The sequence below is a fragment of the Macrobrachium nipponense genome, chromosome 14 (assembly GCF_015104395.2).
Source record: "Macrobrachium nipponense isolate FS-2020 chromosome 14, ASM1510439v2, whole genome shotgun sequence".
NCBI classification, from domain to species: Eukaryota; Metazoa; Arthropoda; class Malacostraca; order Decapoda; family Palaemonidae; genus Macrobrachium; species Macrobrachium nipponense.
In genome coordinates, this window is record NC_087207.1 from 34,535,477 (window position 1) to 34,556,975 (window position 21,499).

At 37.8% G+C, this 21,499-nt stretch overlaps 2 protein-coding genes across 14 annotated transcripts in view; one reads left to right on the top strand and one right to left on the bottom strand.

Annotated features, from left to right (window-relative positions):
* Nucleotides 1-13,150, bottom strand: part of LOC135226448 (transmembrane protein 131-like) — a 525,255-nt gene extending 512,105 nt beyond the window's left edge. For 4 of the 12 annotated variants that reach the window (XM_064266034.1, XM_064266022.1, XM_064266033.1 and 1 more), the window contains exon 1: nucleotides 12,995-13,100. In XM_064266034.1, the coding sequence (XP_064122104.1) occupies nucleotides 12,995-13,085 (91 nt within the window). In that variant the 5' untranslated portion in view covers nucleotides 13,086-13,100. Of the gene's footprint in view, nucleotides 1-4,193; nucleotides 4,312-12,994 lie in introns of all 12 variants that reach the window. The other 8 variants (XM_064266036.1, XM_064266031.1, XM_064266024.1 and 5 more) reach the window with 6 other exon arrangements.
* Nucleotides 13,151-15,381: 2,231 nt separating this feature from the next.
* Nucleotides 15,382-21,499, top strand: part of LOC135226452 (ELMO domain-containing protein 2-like) — a 130,915-nt gene continuing 124,797 nt past the window's right edge. The window contains exons 1-2 of one of the 2 annotated variants that reach the window (XM_064266046.1): nucleotides 15,382-15,473; nucleotides 18,007-18,152. In XM_064266046.1, the coding sequence (XP_064122116.1) occupies nucleotides 18,011-18,152 (142 nt within the window). In that variant the 5' untranslated portion in view covers nucleotides 15,382-15,473; nucleotides 18,007-18,010. Of the gene's footprint in view, nucleotides 15,474-16,353; nucleotides 16,471-18,006; nucleotides 18,153-21,499 lie in introns of those variants that run through there. The other variant, XM_064266045.1, reaches the window with a different exon arrangement.

Below are 21,499 nucleotides of genomic sequence, written 5' to 3' on the forward strand. Positions count from 1 at the left end.
ACAATCACATACTATTGTAACTGAGGTAGCATGACGGAGACATCCAGGCTATCTCCATCTCCCCCTCCCTTTCGTCATTTACTCATCAAAATACGGGACTTCAGTAATGCCCCTTTTGGCCTTCATTCTCACTCTGTTCTCTCACCTGACACCTAAAATTCTACTTGAGGCTTAACTCTCAAAGTAACAAAATCCTCAAGACAGTTTCATTGTCATACTATGATTTAAGTCTGCATAACAAATCAGATCGTACTAAATTTATATAATTGCACTTTCGTATGAAATTTCAGTCTATTTAATTAACAAATCTTACCTGATTGGCTACTACCTGATTTACATTCTTTTGATCTCACTAAATTCCAGCTCGACAAAACCTGTGCTATATTTCACTATTCTTAAATATTTGAAGGATTCATCCCATTCATCTTTTCTCCATTTGATGCTATTTCATCCCTTTGTGCATACTCTGTTATCATCACTTCTCTGTCTCTTATTTTCACTTCCGTCTCTCAAGATGTGATACATTCTATTAAGTAAGCTTTACATAGCTTATGGCATTCCGCTGTTTAAAAATATATCAACTTGGTAGTCTAAATCTTTCGCTTTTCTATCGTTATTCTAATCTAAACATTGTCCTCCATCTGCTACAACTTTTGAAATTATAAAACCCTTGAGAAGGAGAACCCAATGGTGGCATAACACTCCCTAGAAGCGCCCAAATATCTACTGAAGATTCACTTAACGAGGCTCTACAGTCCACACCGTTAACTTTTGTCTTTATTCATAGTGTAATTCAATTCCCCCTGAACATGACGCTACATAAATTCATAGAACGAATTCACTTACTTAATGATGATGATTGCTTTTATCAGAAGCATGCTCTCTATTGAATAGTGTTTATTTATGTTAACGAAGATCGTTAAAATGTAAGGAAGAAGCCAGTCACTTACTCTGTATCCCCAATACTATTCAGGGTAAACGTAAGCATGCTAAAAACGTCTTTTAACAAAGAACCATGTCATGTCGGAAACTGAACCATACGCACTTTGATTGCTGTACTTCTTTCCAAATGAATAAGAATAAATAAATTAGTAAAAGAAAAAATACCATAAGAGCTACTCAAAAGTTGTTCATAACCTTGCATCACCTATCGACAGTGACAGTCATTCTGGGAACACAAAATCCGTATTTAAATTCAAGAGCCTTGGAAACCAACGTGAGCTCAACAACAAAACATTAAGTTGGCTGGATAAAAGCGCATGCGTGTTGTAAAGTGCGTGCGAACACGAGCACGGGAAAACCTTGATGAAAATGACAACGTTTCAGCAGCATTTGTTCGTCGGAAATTTTTTTTTTAAATAATAAACAAATAAATTAGATGTCCTGTCTCCTAATACACAGGCTACTTTATGGGCCACAGGAAAAAAAATGAGTGGACGAAGAAAACTATGCAACAATCTCACATCAACAATTAATTCCAATGGGTATTAGTCCCCACATTACACAATCTCACGATGTATATATAAACCATAATATGCGAAAATTGCATCAAATCTTGTAATCTTTCTATCTTCATCATTTCTCATACGCAGCCTCCCCAACCACAACCGCAAAAAAAAAAAAAAAAACTCTTTTACCAGGTCTGAGCTGGTTAAGGGCATTAAATTGCCCAGTACATAGGAATTCTGGCTAAAATTAGCACGGAAAGTTAAAAGCCGCGCATTCTAAAATTTTACTCGATTTCTTTTTTCTTTTAACTTGGGGTTTTCCTCGGCTCCGGGCTGGACATGGTTACTACGTGTCAAGTTCCACCAACATCTCTATCATATATACAAAAAAGCAGAACTCATTAAAAACTGGATGAGAGGGGAACAAAGGAAACAGAGCCAACGCTCGTGAGTAAATCGGTTGAAGGGCAAAGGCGCTGTTGGCTGTTGCGAGCTTATAATCTATAAATCACAAAGGACTGCGGCTCTCTGCTTCCGTCACTTCACCTATTACTTCCTAGGGCACACACCTTTAAGGCGTTCGGAGAGGGGGCGGAGAGAGAGGAAGGATGGAGAAGAGAGAGAGAGAGAGAGAGAGAGAGAGAGAGAGAGAGAGAGAGAGAGAGAGAGAGAGAGAGAGAGGTGTGCGTTAGGAACAAGATTTGTTCCCCTCCCACAATATTTTCATGAGCCTATTGCGCATATATATATATATATATATATATATATAATATATATATATATATATATATATATATATATATATATATCAAAAATTAAGTAGACAGATGAAATATCGTCAGAGATGTACTCTCCAGAGTTATCAACACTGACTGACGTTGTGAATGTCTAGTATTCCCAATGGGGAAAAATAACCTACGTCATTTTAACCTCTTGTCAACATCTACTATTACCGGTATATCTTCAGTATATAAAATTGCACGATAGCCAAAAACTTTATCAGTACTACATAGGGATTTGCTTTAATTACTATTATCATTATTACAAAATGATGCAGAACAAACCAAGAAGGCTATCAACTTCCTGAACACGCCTTCGCAGGAATAAATACTTTACGGTAAAAATATATAGTAAAAATATCAACATGAAAATTTGTATTTATTATGATGTTTTCACACACGCGGCAACATAAACGTTATTCCCAATGAGACATGACAGCTAATTCGTAAAAGACACTCAACTCCCCTTTACTGACAAAGATGCTTAATACACGATAGCGATGACCCGGACACGGGTATTCTTTAAATGAAATTTTGTTGTAGAAATACATCTAAATGAATTATAAAGGTCTTTTCACTATTTTCATGACTTTCCATGTAGCCGGCTGTTTGCATAACACCTCAAAAGCTTCACGCCAATAAATGAACCTTTCTCCAATAAAATTATTAATGTAGTTTATCAGATTTAGTACAGACGGTGATATGAACAAAAAAAAAAAAAAAAAAAAACCTTCAAAAAATACTCGTACGTCCGTGTATACGAGATACAAGTGTATTACATAATATATATAGTAAATGGGTGTGTGTATGTACGTATATATATGTGGTAGAAATCGCATATCAAAATATCTTATGTACGAGCCAATAAGCCAGGGAACCTATGGCACTTAATTAGGAGTAGTATGGAGAGAGAGAGAGAGAGAGAGAGAGAGAGAGAGAGAGAGAGAGAGAGAGAGAGAGAGAGAGAGAGAGAGAGAGAGACTTTTCTGTTACCAAACTGATCTTGCTGTAAGCAAGAAGAACAGAGACTAAGCGGAATAAAATAATTGGGGTTTAATCCCATTGGTAATGTATAAAGTTCAGAGGAAACGGAAGCACGAAGCGCATTTGAAAGCATTCCACATCAGCGACACTTGACCCAAGCATTTGCGACAAAACATCGACGAGGTTCCTTCGCTGCACTGCACGGCCTTTTATGCTATTGATTTACCGGACTAACGTCGCGCGGTTATAACGCTGCCATACCGTTACGTGGATTCAGAATTTCACTCGTCTGACCTTCTTAACCCTCACGACCTTACACGTATCGTCTGCGGTATTTGGAACTGTTCCCTTTCCTATGTATTTCCAAAGTCACTCAATCGTACACTACTACAATAACAGAATACACAGTTAGTCAACCACTACTTCACTAACAGTCATCTTATCAGCCACTATTTTACTATCATAAGTTATCATAATTTCTTCTAGTAAACTGCCTCTTTTTCACGTTACATTGAATCATTTGACCTGCCTATTTTTTTTTTCTTGAAGAGTTATTAGTCTATTTCTTTTTTTAAATTTCTGAATATTTTCAAGTTCGTCTTAGAGTCCAATAAATCAGTCAGTCCGCCTCTCTTCTCATAATTTCTCCATCAACGTCACGTGCCTCGTTCTTTAATAATTTCTTGAATCATTTAACTTGCCTCCTTTTTTTTTTTATTTCTTTTACCATTTAACCCACTTTTATTTTAAACTTTTTTGGCCGTTTCATTCAACCCTCTTTCTTGTAAACATCTAAAACCATTTAATATTACATTATTTTTTTAATTCTCATTGACAACAATACCTTTCCACTGGCAGAAAACATTCTTTTGGGCAACCATGTCAGTCTCCGTCTCTACGCAGTAGGGAAAAAAACAAACAAACAAACAAACTCCCATCTGCAGACGTAAACGATCCCTATCGATATATGGCTTCCACATACTTGGATTTCTGACGGTGGGCAGCGACGGAAAATAATGATGTAACTGTATTCAATTTCAAGACTTCTATGACGTCATTAGAGGTGGCCCCGCCGTCGATGACCATCCATGTTGCCACTCCTATTTGCATATAAATTAAGGCAATCAAGTACCAACGACATCAAAACAGTACAGCATATCAGTTTCTCTACTTATAGAACATAATTGGATATAAATAAAAGAATAAATCAAATCAGTTACTTTCGTAACTTGAACAAAAAGGCACAAAATCAATAAACACAACATGTTACTTGTTCTTTGGGATGAACATAATAACAATAATAATAACCTACAAAGAAATGAAAATAAAAATAACAAAAATGAAACTAGACGGAATAATTAAATAAAAATGAAAAAATAGGAACAGAAAAAAGAAAAATTACAAAATTACGAAAGAGAAAATAATTCGAAATTCAATTCCGTGTGCATCACTTTCAAAAGTGGAAGCTACAGTTAAGTAACAACAACCATAAGCGCAAGCATCTTAAAATCATCACTGATGCACATAAAAATATGTCACATGGCAAAGAGAAGACGGAAACGGATAATAACATTAACTTTTCCCACTACACACATACACATCTTGGATATTTTCACATTACAAACATGGAAATATGTAGCTTTTCATACTACAAATACTAAAACCGTCGGGGGATAAAATATAGTATTTTGCACGTAATAGTGGGAGAAACATTGTTCATTATTTAGCTCCACCTCTAAGGTCACGACTCACATTTACTGCGTGGAAATTAAAGCCTCGGAATTTTCTTCTTGTCTCAGTTTTCCCTGCCTTAGAGTAGTCTAGCATTCAAAAGTCCCACTCTTCTTCTAGGCGAGTCATGGACATCTGGTTAAAGTTATGCAACACTGGGTCTGGTCAGCATTTGGATGGGTGACCACCAGTAAACGCCAATAAGCATTACAGAATAACTGTTGAAAATTTTAATATATATATATATATATATCTATATATATATATATATGTATATATATATATATATATTATATATATTGGAAGCAGTTTGCAAGCCTTCCTCCTGGCATGACAATAGTACCCAAAAAGGACATAAACAGAGAGAGAGAGAGAGAGAGAGAGAGAGAGAGAGAGAGAGAGGAGAGAGAGAGAGAGAGATGCACAAATCAAGAGACCTCCCAAGTAATTGAAGTGACCCTGTCAAAACTCTGGGGAATACCGTAAAATCTTAATGAACAATGACTTGAAATATAATGTCTTGCGAGTCGACTGACACACAAAACATAAACCGATTGTAGCTCAAAACTCTTCGATTAAATCTATCCACATTTCATTTGTCAAAGTTAATAGCACCATAATTATATTGCATACTTAGGCCTATATAGTATGTCCTCTCAGCCTCACTACTAACTGAAGGCTTCCGCCTATTTTTCAGTTAACATCGGTAACATGGATATATTTTGTTTGTTTGTTTGTATGGTGTTTTTACGTTGCATGGAACCAATGGTTATTTAACAACGGGACCAACGGCTTTACGTGACTTCCGAACCAGGTCGAGAGTGAACTTCTATCACCAGAAATTCACATCTCTCACTCCTCAATGGAATGGCCGAGAATCGGACCCGCGACCACCGAGGTGGGACGCCAACACCATACCAATCAAGCCACTGATATAGCACTTATCCTAAAACCAAAGTAACCCATCTAAATTTCTATTACAAAATACACTACAGGCCAAAATAAGGAGATGACTAGTACGACCTGTATTTCTACAAGGACATGAATTATGATATGAAAATGAAACTCTACTAAATGATTTTATCAACTTGTAAAAGTGACAGGACTATTATAAGGTCGGATGCCAGAACAGTTACCATTGACACCATTAACGAAATTACGTATTTTTATGTGTATATGAGATGATAGAAGGGAGATGGAAATGACTAGGGCATGTCCTTGCACGGCGAAGATTAAACAAACGAACAAACATGCTTAAATATATTCACACACATGCTTAAATACATGCTTACATATGTAGCTATCCAAGTAATTATTGAGATTATCGGCATAATCATTTATAAAACTCAAATTATGATGCATAGTCTATGAACAACGAAACTGCAATATAAAACTATTAAATATTATTGTTGTAATCGTCTCTGATACACTGGAGTCTAATTACGGTAACACCAATAACAGCAGCAGTAATGACGATGAAATTATATACGCAATAAGCACTGTCAGCATATGAATGTAAATATTGTAATGATAGATACCATCATCACTCTCATATTTCTGTGGTTTTACCAATAGTACTTTCAACAAAACAACAAAATAAAGAAAAAAAAAAACTTTAAGGCTCGTCAACAGTTGTTAAACAAATCAAAGGCGATAAATGATATACAAAACGGGGTCACCTTATCTCTGAAACACCTAATATAACATACGAGATGAAAACCACGATTGTGAGGCACCGAGCATGTCGATTCTTATCAAAGGGACGTTCAGGACCAAAATAAGAGATTTCGTTTCGTGATAAAAAGATTCTTTAGCACTGAGCTTATTATTTCATATTAATAATAATAATAATAATAATAATAATAATAATAATAATAATAATAATAATAATAATAATAATAATAATAATAATAATAAACGTGTGGCGCCGTGGAAGAGTGGGTTAGGTCGTCAATAGACTTAAGTCAAGTTAAGCAACATTGGGGCTGGTCAGTCGTTGGATGGGTGACCGCTCTCCTCGGCGTTGATTCCTTGGGAAAGGATCTTTACCATAATTTCCTCAGTCTACTCAGCTGTAAATGAGTACCTATCCCTGATGGGGTAGGGTCCAGCTATGGGTTAAATAGCAAAACTCAGCAATGATGGAAAGAAATGAAGGAATAAACGACAACGACGTAAATGGAACCTCTGGCAACAGAGGAGCTTCGTCCGGCAACCAGGTATTCAACCCAATTGTAGGGGAAGACGGTCAGGTACTTGGAGGTCGTCATCCAGCAACTGATCACCACAACGAAAGTAATCAACAGCCTGAGATTGGAGCTACGAGGCAAAAAGGAAGAAATGACAAGAGAAGAAATAAGGTAAATATGGAGATGCTACATCAGAAGCAACCCGACGGAGAGAGGATATAGAAGAAGATTGGTCAACATCTGGAATGAGAGGAATAACACCCCCAAACAGAGCAGAGGACTGGCAGACCAAGTAAGGAACATAAAGAAAAAGAACTGGCTCTCCCCAACAGAAAGAGAAGAACTGGAAAGGGAAATGTCACACGACAACGAATTACACGAAGACGAACTGAGAGACGATGCCACAGAAGACGACAGGGAGGATGAGGTATCAAACAACGACACACGAAGAAACACCGACGAAGTAACAGAGAGGACGGAATGGGTAGACAAGATTAGACAATGGATGGAGCCAGACACAGAGAGAACAAAGATCCCCTCCATGAAAGCCTACAACACCAAGAAATTAAGGGAGAAAACAAGTGAGGTCAATGAAAATAATGGGCCTAATACACACCACCAGTATCACAGAAACAAATAACTTGACATATGCAGGAGCAAGATTAGTAGCAGAACTGATGGGGATTCGAACACCAACACCACCAGCACAACCAACCCAACAGAAACCAAAACAGCAACCTCCTTGGAAAAGGCGCCTGGAAAAGCAAATCATGGTGATGAGATCTGACTTGAGTAAACTGAAAGAGATGGCAGAAAAAAGGCTAGAAGCAAGAAAACAAGGGAGGAAACTCAACGAGAAATACAAAGTACAAGAGAGGGGACTAAACAACACGAAGATGTAAAACAGAGGCTTAAGGCCAAAGCACACAAGATCCAACGGTACATGAACAGGAATAAGGGATACCAACAGAACAAACTATTCGGAACCAACCAGAAAAGACTATACAGCCAACTAAGAGGGGAAGACAACCACCCAGAAATTCCTGAAGCCGAACCAAGTAAGAGACTCTGGGAAAACATATGGAGCAATCCGGTATCACACAACAAACATGCAACATGGCTCCAGGAAGTCAAGGAAGAAGAAACAGGGAGAATAAAACAAAAGATTCACAGAGATCACGACAGACACAGTCAGACACCAACTAAAGAAAATGCCAAACTGGAAAGCCCCAGGTCCCGATGAAGTCCATGGATACTGGCTCAAAAACTTCAAGGCCCTACACCCACGAATAGCAGAACAACTCCAGCATTGTATCTCAAATCACCATGCACCCAAATGGATGACCACAGGAAGAACATCCTTAGTACAAAAAGACAAGAGTAAGGGAAATATACCAGCGTAACTACAGGCCTATCACTGCCTACCAATAATGTGGAAGTTACTAACAGGTATCATCAGTGAAAGGCTATACAACTACCTAGAGGAGACAAACACCATCCCCCACCAACAGAAAGGCTGCAGAAGGAAGTGTAGGGGCACAAAAGACCAGCTCCTGATAGACAAAATGGTAATGAAGAACAGTAGAAGGAAAACCAACCTAAGCATGGCATGGATAGACTATAAGAAAGCCTTCGACATGATACCACACACATGGCTAATAGAATGCCTGAAAATATATGGGGCAGAGGAAAATACCATCAGGTTCCTCCCAAAAATACAATGCGCAAACTGGAATACAATACTTACAAGCTCTGGAATAAGACTAGCAGAGGTTAATATCAGGAGGGGGATCTTCCAGGGCGACTCACTGTCCCACTACTCTTCGTAGTAGCCATGATTCCCATGACAAAAGTACTACAGAAGATGGATGCCGGGTACCAACTCAAGAAAAGAGGCAACAAAATCAACCATCTGATGTTCATGGACGACATCAAGCTGTATGGTAAGAGCATCAAGGAAATAGATACCCTAATCCAGACTGTAAGGATTGTATCTGGGGACATCAGGATGGAGTTTGGAATAGAAAAATGCGCCTTAGTCAACATACAAAAAGGCAAAGTAACGAGAACTGAAGGGATAAAGCTACCAGATGGGAACAACATCAAACACATAGATGAGACAGGATACAAATACCTGGGAATAATGGAAGGAGGAGATATAAAACACCAAGAGATGAAGGACACGATCAGGAAAGAATATATGCAGAGACTCAAGGCGATACTCAAGTCAAAACTCAACGCCGGAAATATGATAAAAGCCATAAACACATGGGCAGTGCCAGTAATCAGATACAGCGCAGGAATAGTGGAATGGACGAAGGCAGAACTTCGCAGCATAGATCAGAAAACCAGGAAACAAATGACAATACACAAAGCACTACACCCAAGAGCAAATACGGACAGACTATACATAACACGAAAGGAAGGAGGGAGAGGACTACTAAGTATAGAGGACTGCGTCAACATCGAAAACAGAGCACTGGGGCAATATCTGAAAACCAGTGAAGACGAGTGGCTAAAGAGTGCATGGGAAGAAGGACTAATAAAAGTAGACGAAGACCCAGAAATATACAGAGACAGGAGAAAGACAGAAAGAACAGAGGACTGGCACAATAAACCAATGCACGGACAATACATGAGACAGACTAAAGAACTAGCCAGCGATGACAATTGGCAATGGCTACAGAGGGGAGAGCTAAAGAAGGAAACTGAAGGAATGATAACAGCGGCACAAGATCAGGCCCTAAGAACCAGATATGTTCAAAAGTATGATAGACGGAAATAACATCTCTCCCATATGTAGGAAGTGCAATACGAAAAATGAAACCATAAACCACATAGCAAGTGAATGCCCGGCACTTGCACAGAACCAGTACAAAAAGAGGCATGATTCCGTGTCAAAAGCCCTCCACTGGAGCCTGTGCAAGAAACATCAGCTACCTTGCAGTAATAAGTGGTACGAGCACCAACCTGAGGGAGTGATAGAAAACGATCAGGCAAAGATCCTCTGGGACTATGGTATCAGAACGGATAGGGTGATACGTGCAAACAGACCAGACGTGACGTTGATTGACAAAGTCAAGAAGAAAGTATCACTCATTGATGTCGCAATACCATGGGACACCAGAGTTGAAGAGAAAGAGAGGGAAAAAATGGATAAGTATCAAGATCTGAAAATAGAAATAAGAAGGATATGGGATATGCCAGTGGAAATCGTACCCATAATCATAGGAGCACTAGGCACGATCCCAAGATCCCTGAAAAGGAATCTAGAAAAACTAGAGGCTGAAGTAGCTCCAGGACTCATGCAGAAGTGTGTGATCCTAGAAACGGCACACATAGTAAGAAGAGTGATGGACTCCTAAGGAGGCAGGATGCAACCCGGAACCCCACACTATAAATACCACCCAGTCGAATTGGAGGACTGTGATAGAGCAAAAAAAAAAAAAAAAAAAAATAATAATAATAATAATAATACACGGTAAATAAAATTAATTGGACATCAAGAAGAGTCTCCATTTCCTACTATGGACACCTAAATATGACCATTTCATCAAAAACAAAATGGTGAATAAAAGCAGTATTCCCTGGAGACTTATTTTTGGCCACCTCCTTTCAGTTTGTGTGTCGTTTGCCAAACTGACTGATCATTCGATTCAATACCGCAAAATGATGTTCCGGGTAATCGTCGCCGGAACATCGCTTACCAAATTCAATTAAGTATTCGAAAGTAAAAGAAAACTATGTTAGGGATGTTTCCCATAGCCTACATCCCTACAGGCATTCACAAGTCTTACAACGATAATAGTATGTATATTAAAATCTGTAATACTAGATTAATAAAGATCCACTGTTTTAAAAGCTATTTCAATGGAAGACATTACCATGGGTGCAGTTTAATGACTTAACAATAAATTCCTTTAACACAGACAAAAAAATAACAGTATACGGTGCTAGTTAATGACAGAAATTCACTTAATGCAAAAATCTTTCAAGCTGTTGCATATCAAGCCCGCCATACGCGCCCCACCCCCCCCCCCCCCCCCCCCCCCCCCCCCACCCCCCCCCCCCCCACCCCTCCTCAGTCTCTGGCCTTTACATGAAAACAACACTTAACCAAGACAGGTTTGCTGCCAGGGCCCTGCAGGGTGAACCCCCTATAATTAAAACCGTATGATTAGACCGGCAAACCTACCACCTTCGGCCATCCCACATTTGACTCATCAGCTGTTCTGCACATTACGACTGACGTTAATGTGTAACTGGCTACGTGGTTTATATTTTTTAATAATAATAATAATAATAATAATAATAAGAATAATAATAATAATATCAACATCAACAACAACGGTGTACATAAATCCCTATCACTTCATGAATTCAAAAACCGATTAGCCTATAATAAACCAACCGCGCAAGAATGCAACCTCACTAACTGCATGAATTCATCAATGAGCACAATATTAATCTGACCTATATGGCAATATCATTACACACACACACACACACACACACACACACACACACACACACATATATATATATAGTATTATATATATATATATATATATATATATATATATATAAACTGATAGTCTGACCTCCATAAATAAACCTATTGCTAAAATGAACACACACACACACATACATACATACTACATATATATATATATCTATATATATATCTATATATATATATATGTGTGTGTGTGTGTGTGTGTGTGTGTGTGTGTGTGTGTGTGCGCGCGCGCGCCCGCCTGTCTGACCTGCTATATAGGCCTATAACAATTGTATATGTTTCCATAATAAATTCATACATATTTGCACCGATTTACTGATATTCGAGTCCAATTTGTATACATAAGCTAATGTGAACAAACACAGGAAAATAACCATCATTCCCATACCAATGAAAAAATGAAGATGATTCGGCATATTTATCAACGGGAGGCTTCTTTCGTTTAATTCTTGTTTTAGCTTTCGTATGATTTCCATACTTCGTGACATTACATAAACACGCCCCTTGCACTCGGAACAATGATTAATTTCTTGTAAAACCAAATCTTACCGGTTGTAATATTCTAACCAAAGGTTGACATATTTCGCAATACTTGCAATTACATGGCACGTATCAATAATTTGGTTAATCAGCGAGAAATAAACAATATGAATAATTATTCCCTTAAGCTGATTCGAACATGTTTAGTTACCAAGTGATATAATAAATAAGACATATTTCAGTAATAAATGTGCACGAGAAAGATTAAATCAATAATAAGACTTGGCCCCAACGGTTAACAAGTGAAGAGGCATGCAACGACGAGGCCGAGACGAGACCCCGTTGTTTAGTACAAGTTGATACCCAAACCACTAACTACGTTCTTATCTCTTATCAGTGAAATCCTCTTCCCCTCAACTGAGCACTATTACAATTGCACTGTCCATTGACAATCTCGCCATTACTTTTATCATTCTCATACTCGCCTCTAACTTCTAACCAATCCAATATTTTGGGTTGGGATAAACAAGAATGAATTAGATCTATACCGTGAGCTTTAACGGAGAAAGCTTTATTCTAGGCCAATCCCTCCACACACGGCTTATCAAACTACGATTCCGACGGTTTCAGACGCATTCGAATCTCACAATTCACGCCAAAGGCAAAGATGTCCGTGAAATACATCGCATAATCGGCATCAAGCGCCAAAATCAATTCCTGCAATCATGACTATTATTGCTAGCAGCAGAAAGCTTCGAAGCGACCCCACTGGCAGATTTCCAAGCCACTCCTGACTACACTTGGACCTTTCTTCCTGCATATTTTCCACATTTTTCATTTTCTTTGCATGACAACAGGACTTACCATGGCTTTGTCCATCTACGTTGCCAACCAAGTTGATGACGGTCTCCAAGAAGGCGATAAGCGAATATAATTTCCAAAGTATAGTTCCCATCTTGCTGTGCACTAGAATACCTCCGCCATACTGTTGGCTTACTACTGAGAGAACCTGAACTAGTCCGTTCATATATTACGGAAAGTGTCGTTCCGCTTCGCATGAAATACTGCGATGTTCGAATGCGTTGAAAGGTCATGAAGTTGAATGATCTAACATGGCATTTATTGATATGATTAGCTTTTTAATAAAACTTTATATGAAATAAAAATTGTGATTTAGAAAAAAACTTAAATATTTGTCCAAGATACTATTTTATATGAAATATACAATCAAAACCAGAACTATCAAATAGTCGAACAGAAACAGCAAACAACGTTAGTTCCCTCAGAAGTTTTTCGTTGGCTTCTATGTGTACTGAACGTCAATAGTTCTGCCGTTAGCTTCTGGCAACTATAGCAGATCTGATTTTCAATGTGTTTCACTTGAATGTCACGTGATAATTTTCGAATATGCAGTAGCCCCTGTTCGCTCTTATTAACCAATACAATACTTGAAGTATAAAAACAATATTCATCCCGAAATGAGTAATATATCGGTTACTGAAGTGACTCGTCTGCTAGAGAGTTGCCAATAACCGCTATATGATTTATCTTAAAAAACTGGCAAATTAGTCTATATTATAAATTAGAGCTCATTTATCACCAAAAACGTTTTATTTTTTTTGTAATTGCTTAAATATACATTACTCTTATCTGTATTTTGGTATAATCATTACCTAGAAGATTCTCACACATCTAAATTCGATAATTGTTGGTTATGGTCATAAAATGAATAATGTTTCTCATATAAAAAAAACGCGCGCAAGCCATCATTATGCTGCTCAAGCATACTCTCTCTCTCTCTCTCTCTCTCTCTCTCTCTCTCTCTCTCTCTCTCTCTCTCTCTCTCTCTCTCTCTCTTACACACACACACCGGGACACGTGATATATTATATATATATATATCTATATATATATATATATATATATATATATATATATATATGCCACAGACAAATATGAAAAGTAAGGTATAAAACTTTACCGGTTTGGTCTTTCCTAAAGTATCTTAGATTGGACTGATAAATAGTGCAAAATATTTACGTTATTTATTCGGGTAATAGTACAAATGAACATACAGCTTATTTAAAGAATATACAACCATGAAAAAATGGGGCCACTAGTAAAAACAAATCTTGTTATCCCATGCAGGAGGGTTACACCTTTGCTGTTAAGCTCAGGTAAACTATACCTTCGTAAAGCTTAAACATTTTACTTTTTTATCTTGAAATAAATGGATCAAGTTTATACATATTAATGGTATGATTGTTTTCATTATTATGAACAATTATTGCATAGTTCCTCTTGTGATCAGGTATTTCATATTTTTAATGCTGTTTTCTTCTCTTTTCAACGATTTTACAGTCTAGTTAATATAAAAGTTTTTACAAGACTTAAGGGGGATTTGATAGGCACTTCATTAGTATTGTAGGAATAATTCTTCACAAGTATATGTTATTACATGTAGAGCGTGCACACGGGCATAATAAACTATCTGTCTAAAACTCTAATTACGGTTTATCAAATCTATTATGAAAACTGATTCCATGGACCCTGGATTTATTCATTTAGTCCATTCCCTTCACACAAAAAATTAAAGTTTCATTCTATGATCTTCGTTTTAAGCAGTGAGGGCTCCGTGGTCTGGGAAAGTATAACCGTTAACATTTCTGTTTGTTTTACGTAGGTTAAGTGGCGATGACCAAAATTACTGTCTAGTTAGTAGTTCCGTGTAGTAATGGGAACTGAGGAGTCTGGTATACATGCAGAGGAAGTCTGTCGAGTTTTTCATGCCCTCGATCATGGTCACGTCCAATTTCAGTAGGATTAGCCCCTAATCAAGTTAATTGTGTGTTATAAAGCACAGTAGGCTACCCATGCTCGCATTTTGCAAGCATAGTAATTGAGTGCGAATGGCGCAGTCTTTAGCTGGGTTTGGAGGGATGGTTGTGAGCCTTCGAGTTGGTAGGTATGTGAAACAGCTGATGATGTGGACTCTCTCTGAACGTGGGTCCATCCTTTGTTCAGTAGCTAAAGTATGAATGCATTAGTAGTCATGATCTTGTCTTTTCTATAGAGCAATTCCCCTATCACGGTAAACATTTTACTTTTTATTTGTAAATGCTGTTTGTTATTGTGGGACATTCCCATATTTTATACGAGTATCTTTGGACGTACTACATCCATAGCATAGGCATATGACTGTTATTTTTTTTTATTGCATTGTTTTAACTAAATCACTGGTCAAGTCGTAGCGAAGAAAGTTAAGCTGTTTGTGAGGGGGAGGAAAAAATTCAGTCTAAAAATCAGTGCTATCTACAGAGCTCTTTTAAGTTCTGTCTGCCAGGTAAATCATCTTCATTGATTTGTTCCATGTAACCTCTACGTGCTTGTTTGTTTGTATGGTGTTTTTACGTTGCATGGAACCAGTGGTTATTCAGCAACGGGACCAACGGCTTTACGTGACTTCAGAACCACGTCGAGAGTGAACTTCTATCACCAGAAATACGCATCTCTCACTTCTCAATGGAATGGCCGAGAATCGAACCCGCGACCACCGAGGTGGGAAGCAAACACACCATACCAACCACGCCAATGAGACGCTATTAACCTCTACGTGCGATTGTTTGTGTGATTAACGTAGGACTGTGTCGTGTTCATAACTCAAAAATTAAACTAAAATAGAGCAAATAACTATTTAAATCTGTTAGTACACAGAATGTGCAATGGCGCATTGCTTAAATTTTGACAAGTGTGCATATTCATTGTAATGACAATGTAAAACCACTCTCCCTGCACGGAAACTAAATTGCCAATATTTCGAAATTCCTTGGATTTACGGCTGTTGTTCTAGGTCAGCCTCGTTAGGGCACACATAACTGAAAAATCAAACAAGTAATAATCGTGCACGAAACCAAGACAAAATAAAACAGTATTGTTGTTATTTTTGGATTTATTTAACTTTAAACTAGCGATGGGCTCATACTTCGTGAACATCCAATGTGAAAATTTTATGAACTATAAATTACCCATCTTTAAAGTTGCGTTTTTGAAAATGTAAAAGTTAAACTAACATCCATAATAGTTCTTTTAAGGAGGTTTCTTTGGATTTGCAGGCTAAGTCACATCTTAATGTATTTTACCGTAAAACGCTTTTTTTTAATTTTTTTTATTTAGCTTTGGGACATTAGTTTTGAAATTGCAATAAGTAAGACACATTACTAAATCTTTGTTTGTATTGGTGGTTGACGCTATGATGTTTAGGTTGTCAATAATTGACAAACAGTTGAATTTTCTTATCCCATTATAACTTGTATTTCTTGCACGATGCTGAAATTACCGTTGTAAGTATATATCCTGATTGTAGTTGATGGAATTTTGATGAATGTGGTTTACCCAAGGCTAGTAAGGGAATAATGTTATGGAAAAGGAAGCATCAATAATGGCCCCAAGACTGAGTCACTGACCTTACCTATTTTGTGGGAGGTGAGGTTAGGATAACCCTATGCAACTGTCGAGGTGAAGGTCTTAGAGGAATGTTTCAGTTTTTGTTATATTCTAATTTGTGGTGTGTAATCCAACATGCAGTGTGTAGCACAGGCTATCCTTGGCCTAAGTTGAGATTAAGGTGTCGTAGGGGTTGCCGTCTCAGGATCTCACACTGGCTCTTAGGACAATGTTAGTAGGCCAGAGCCCATCCTAAGTTAGTCTTTGTAGATCTGAGTAATTACTCCACGTCGAGTACCTACTTCCTTGGAAATTGACTTTTTAAATAGGCTAGTTTTGGTTGCTTAGTATTAAGAATTTACCATTACCTAGCCCTCTAGGTAATTGACCTCAAAACTTAATATAGTATTTTTGTAGGTATGCTGACCGTCCTGGAATGCTACTGGTAAAAAGTGGAGTCACCTTCACAGGATGTCCAGGGGTTTTAGCCCCTGGCAAACTAACATGGCCAACTAGGGTAGGTTAGGTTGGGGTATAGGTATTATGTTAGTTTGATTCCTTTTATGAAGATTTCCTTAGCCAGTCCCTTCATGAACATATCACTCCCTAATGACTTTTGTATTCGCGGAACCGATCCTTACAGTCCGTGCTGAGTTATTACTGAGAAAACCACCTTTTTTTTTACACATAGGCTAGCTATGTTCATATAGTACCTAGGCTAGTATTTCTTTGTTACAAGTATGTTCATAGCATATTTCTGATTTTTAGAAAAAGTGTCATTTTTGTAACAAAGGCTGCCTACTACCATGTCCTTATTCCCACATGTTGATGACTGGAATACTAGGCTATTTACCATCTTTAGTTTATGTTTTTGTGTATGTTTATGTCTTTTGTTTATGTTAATGAAATTTGCCACTGGTAATTCTAAGGAAGAGCTCCACACAGAGATTGTTTTGTTCATTAATGAAATTTTTTTACCAAACAGTAGAAAAGGCTGTAGGTATATGATGTAGTGCAGGTGAGATAAATTGAGAAATTAAGGTTCCTAAGTAATGTGAGAAATTTGTGGACTTCTACCTTAGAATTACCATCATTTGGTTATATTTTAACTTTCATCCCTTAGGGGCTGGTACTTACTAAGCAGGGAATCAATTTTAGATGTAAACTGGGAGTTACCAAACTAGCAAGAATTTGCATCAGATGATCTGGAATTCTGTCCTTTTTAAGGATGCAAAGTTCCTATAAGGTTTTGTATGAAATATAGTCATCCTTGAAAGTCTAGATAGTTGAGAGTATTCAAGCCTGTTGATCTCTTTCAATACAGGATACTGCAGAGGAAGCATAGTGGTTATGGATTTAACAGGGTATGAACCATTACCGCACCCTCCATTTGTTAGCAAGGCATGTTTAATTTTCATGTTTTATCTTTACAGAGGAATGTTTGGGGTGATAATGAACACTCTTTACTGGTGGATGCGTCCCTTAATTAAATGGATTCTGAGACGCACAACAAGATTATGCGAACTCCAAAGAATATGTTATGGTGAATATAAAGGGACCCAAAGGACTGCAGGCGTGGGTATGTTTTATTTTATTGTTGGCACAGTTTTTAAACTTGTAAAGTTTTTGAAAAACTATAAGACTTATGACAGTGCATTGGATGCCTACAAAATGAACAACATATAATTTTTTCAATCTATAAACCACTCTAACTGAATTATATATAGATAAATCATTTTTAAAGTACAGTTCTCAGGCTTGCAGAACGCTTGCGAGTTTGTTACCTTGTTACAAGGTACTATTAGTTTCATTATCTCTTCCCCCCATCCCCAAGTATCTGAGACTGAGTTGTCTTTGCTAAGCAAGGAATTTTGTGGAAATGGGACAAAATACATTATCATCATATGGAGCTTAACTCTGGATTTTCACAGTTTATGATAGTTTTTTATAACTTCTTTTTTTGTTTTACCATGCATCCTTATGATAGACATCCTTCAAGGAAACCACTGGCCTTTTTCCCCCAAATCCTCTTCATATTATTCTTGAATAACTTACAGTAGCTTGTTTTTATTAGCAAGGAGATTAAAATTTGAAGCCTGTCACATTTAGGTTTGGTTTATGGTCATAATTAAGGCAGAATGCCAAATAAAGAGTAATATCTTTTTTGTTACATGAATTTTGTCATATACCCTTGTTCTTTTTTGCTTGTGTGTCACCTTAAGTTGTTCTTCAATGTTCTTTATCTTGTCTTTGTTTTCTGTTTGTCCTTGTTTTCTATTTGTCCTTGTTTTCTATTGTGATGTTAATGAGGAGAGATCATTCATACAGTTATTCCCTTGATTATCCACAATTAGACATCCAAGGCCATTGCGGATATTGGAAATTTGCTGCTGTGGTAATAAAACAGTACTACAAATGTAAAATAGCAAATTTGTAACTTTTTCCAGCTTTGTCAGTACACAGTGCTTTATATGCTTATAAATGACACTAAACATAGATGGCTAACTTGGGCCAGTTATTGTAAAGAATATCCCCGAGAGAGAATGAGAAGATGAGCAGATGCACAACAACATGATGCTTATGTGAAAAATGTAAACACAAATGCATGTACTACATATACTCATGCTGATTTTATATTTATCAAGTAGTATCCATTTTGTACTGCATTTTGGTAATTCCACAATAGAAATCTTGTAAGTATTTAATTCAAATTTGTGTGTATGTGTGGGGCTTATTAAAGAAATATTGATATTTTTTTGTATGGCATACAAACATGTATGAGAACTTTACATCATCCAAAATATGTTGTAAGCTACTACAATAAAAGGCTACGGACCCATGTTTAGCTTTGTGTTCAGGCACAGGGGCCTAGACTTGTCCTCGAACCGGGACATTTTGGATTTGATTAAATCTCTTGATACAGGCAAGCAGAAGAGTACAGAACCAGTATCCTGGAACTTAAACTTAGTACTAAAATGGCTTTCTGGCCCTCCTGTCGAGCCTTGCAACTATATCTCTTTCAGGAATTTGACTAAAAAGACACTCTCTGGTAGCCTTAGCTACAGCTAAGAGGTGCAGTGAAATAAGAGGCAATGGACACAAGGATTGGGTTCTCTGGAAGAAATGTAATTTTTTTTATTAAATCCAGGTTTTCTCACTAAAAACAAGAATCCCGGTAAGCCCTGGCCTCTTTCTTTTATAATCAAGAGTCTGGTAGAAATAATAGGATCAGAGGAGGAGGAGAGAGTTCTTTGTCTGGTAAGGGCGTTAAAGTTTTATCTTCATTGGACAGAAAAGACAAGAGGTCAGTTCAGTGATTTGTGAACTTCGATCAAAGAACCCTCTTTCCCCCCTACAAAGAATACTTTGTCCTTCTTAAGAGACCATATCCAAGAAGCACACCCTTGGATAGGAAAAGAACTTCTTCCTACTCTGAAGGTTAAGAACATGAAATCAGGGCAGTTTCCATGTCCTCTGGCAGACATTCTTTTGGTAACTTATTCGAGATGTGAATAAGTTTTGCACCCCATTATTTTAGAGAAGTGGAAACAGCACTACGTATATGTATAGTGAGTGTAGTACCTCAGGTCCTTTATCTGTGACTGGCATAGTGTTGGGGTTTGAGTTATACGGGAGATGGGGTTTACGATGTACTAGGATACCCACCAGTTTTATATATACTCATATGTAACTTACCAAGTATTACATTGCTCACACTTTCACTCGCCGGCAGCTTAAAAATTTTTTAAATCATGGTAGCGCTAGTGTAGGTGTAAGCCCCACTCACTTTTGGGATAAGAGAGGAACAACTTGAGCAAGTAGACGATTGTCTCCTGCCAGCTTTCAACTGAAGTTCAGTCGTGAGCAGTTGGCTTTGGTTTGGATTTTGTTGACTTTACCTACATATGGTTTGGTCAAGAACTGGTAGCTTAAGACTTTGTTGTTTGTTTTTTATTTGGTTCTCTGATTAGAGACAATAATAAGACAATTCACAGGTTTGACTTATATTTTACTTACATTCTCTTTTCAATATGTATGACACTAGTGCTGCTAGCGTGAGGTATTGCAGCCATGATTGATGAAAAAGAAATATGACTTGCACCTTTGTGCATTGATTGCAGGGGACAGGAGTGTTCTAACGACAAGATTTGCAATGAATATGAGGGTTGGGATGCAAAGAAGTGGAAATTGTTAGGTTCTCATCTAAATTTGATAAAGATAAGAGACGTAAGGCGACCACTAGAGCCGAGTCTAAAACAGTACAAACTAAGATGTTAGATAGTTCTACAAAGTCTATAGATGATCTTAACATGTCTATGCCTGCTCCCACTTGGTCACCTGTTCCCAGCTCTCCAACTAATTTACCTGTTAATGTGCCCAGCTCCCCCGCTTCTGACCCTGACCCCCTTGCCAGCCTTGAATTGAAGATTACCAAGGGCTTCAATACAAAAATGGTGTTGTTTGTAGAGACAGTGTCCCTGTTGGCCAACTCAGTGTGTGTCCCCAAGGATAAAGAGGAGAATAGGAATGGTTTCAGTGAAGTTTTAGTGGAGGAGGTGACTGTTCATCCCACTGACACTCCTAGGCAAAGGTCACTGGCGTACTCCCCTGCATCTGGAAGCAGTCATACCGGAGGCCGTAAGGAGGTTGGTTGGGACTGCCCACGGAAATTTGTCCCCTTACTCGGACCTGTTGAAGTATCCCAGGTTACGAGGAAGGATAGCCACTGGAAAGGCATCCAAAAGGAAGTACACAGGCTGTCCTCAAGTTGCAAAGGATACAGTCCTGAGAACAGTGCCATTGGTGCTTTAGTGATGAATTGGAGCCATTGAAAAGGCCTGACTTGGACTCTGTTTGCTCTCCCACAGCATCGTGCAAGAGATTTAGGGAGCCAGAGCAACTGTCATGTAATTTGTGGGACTCCCC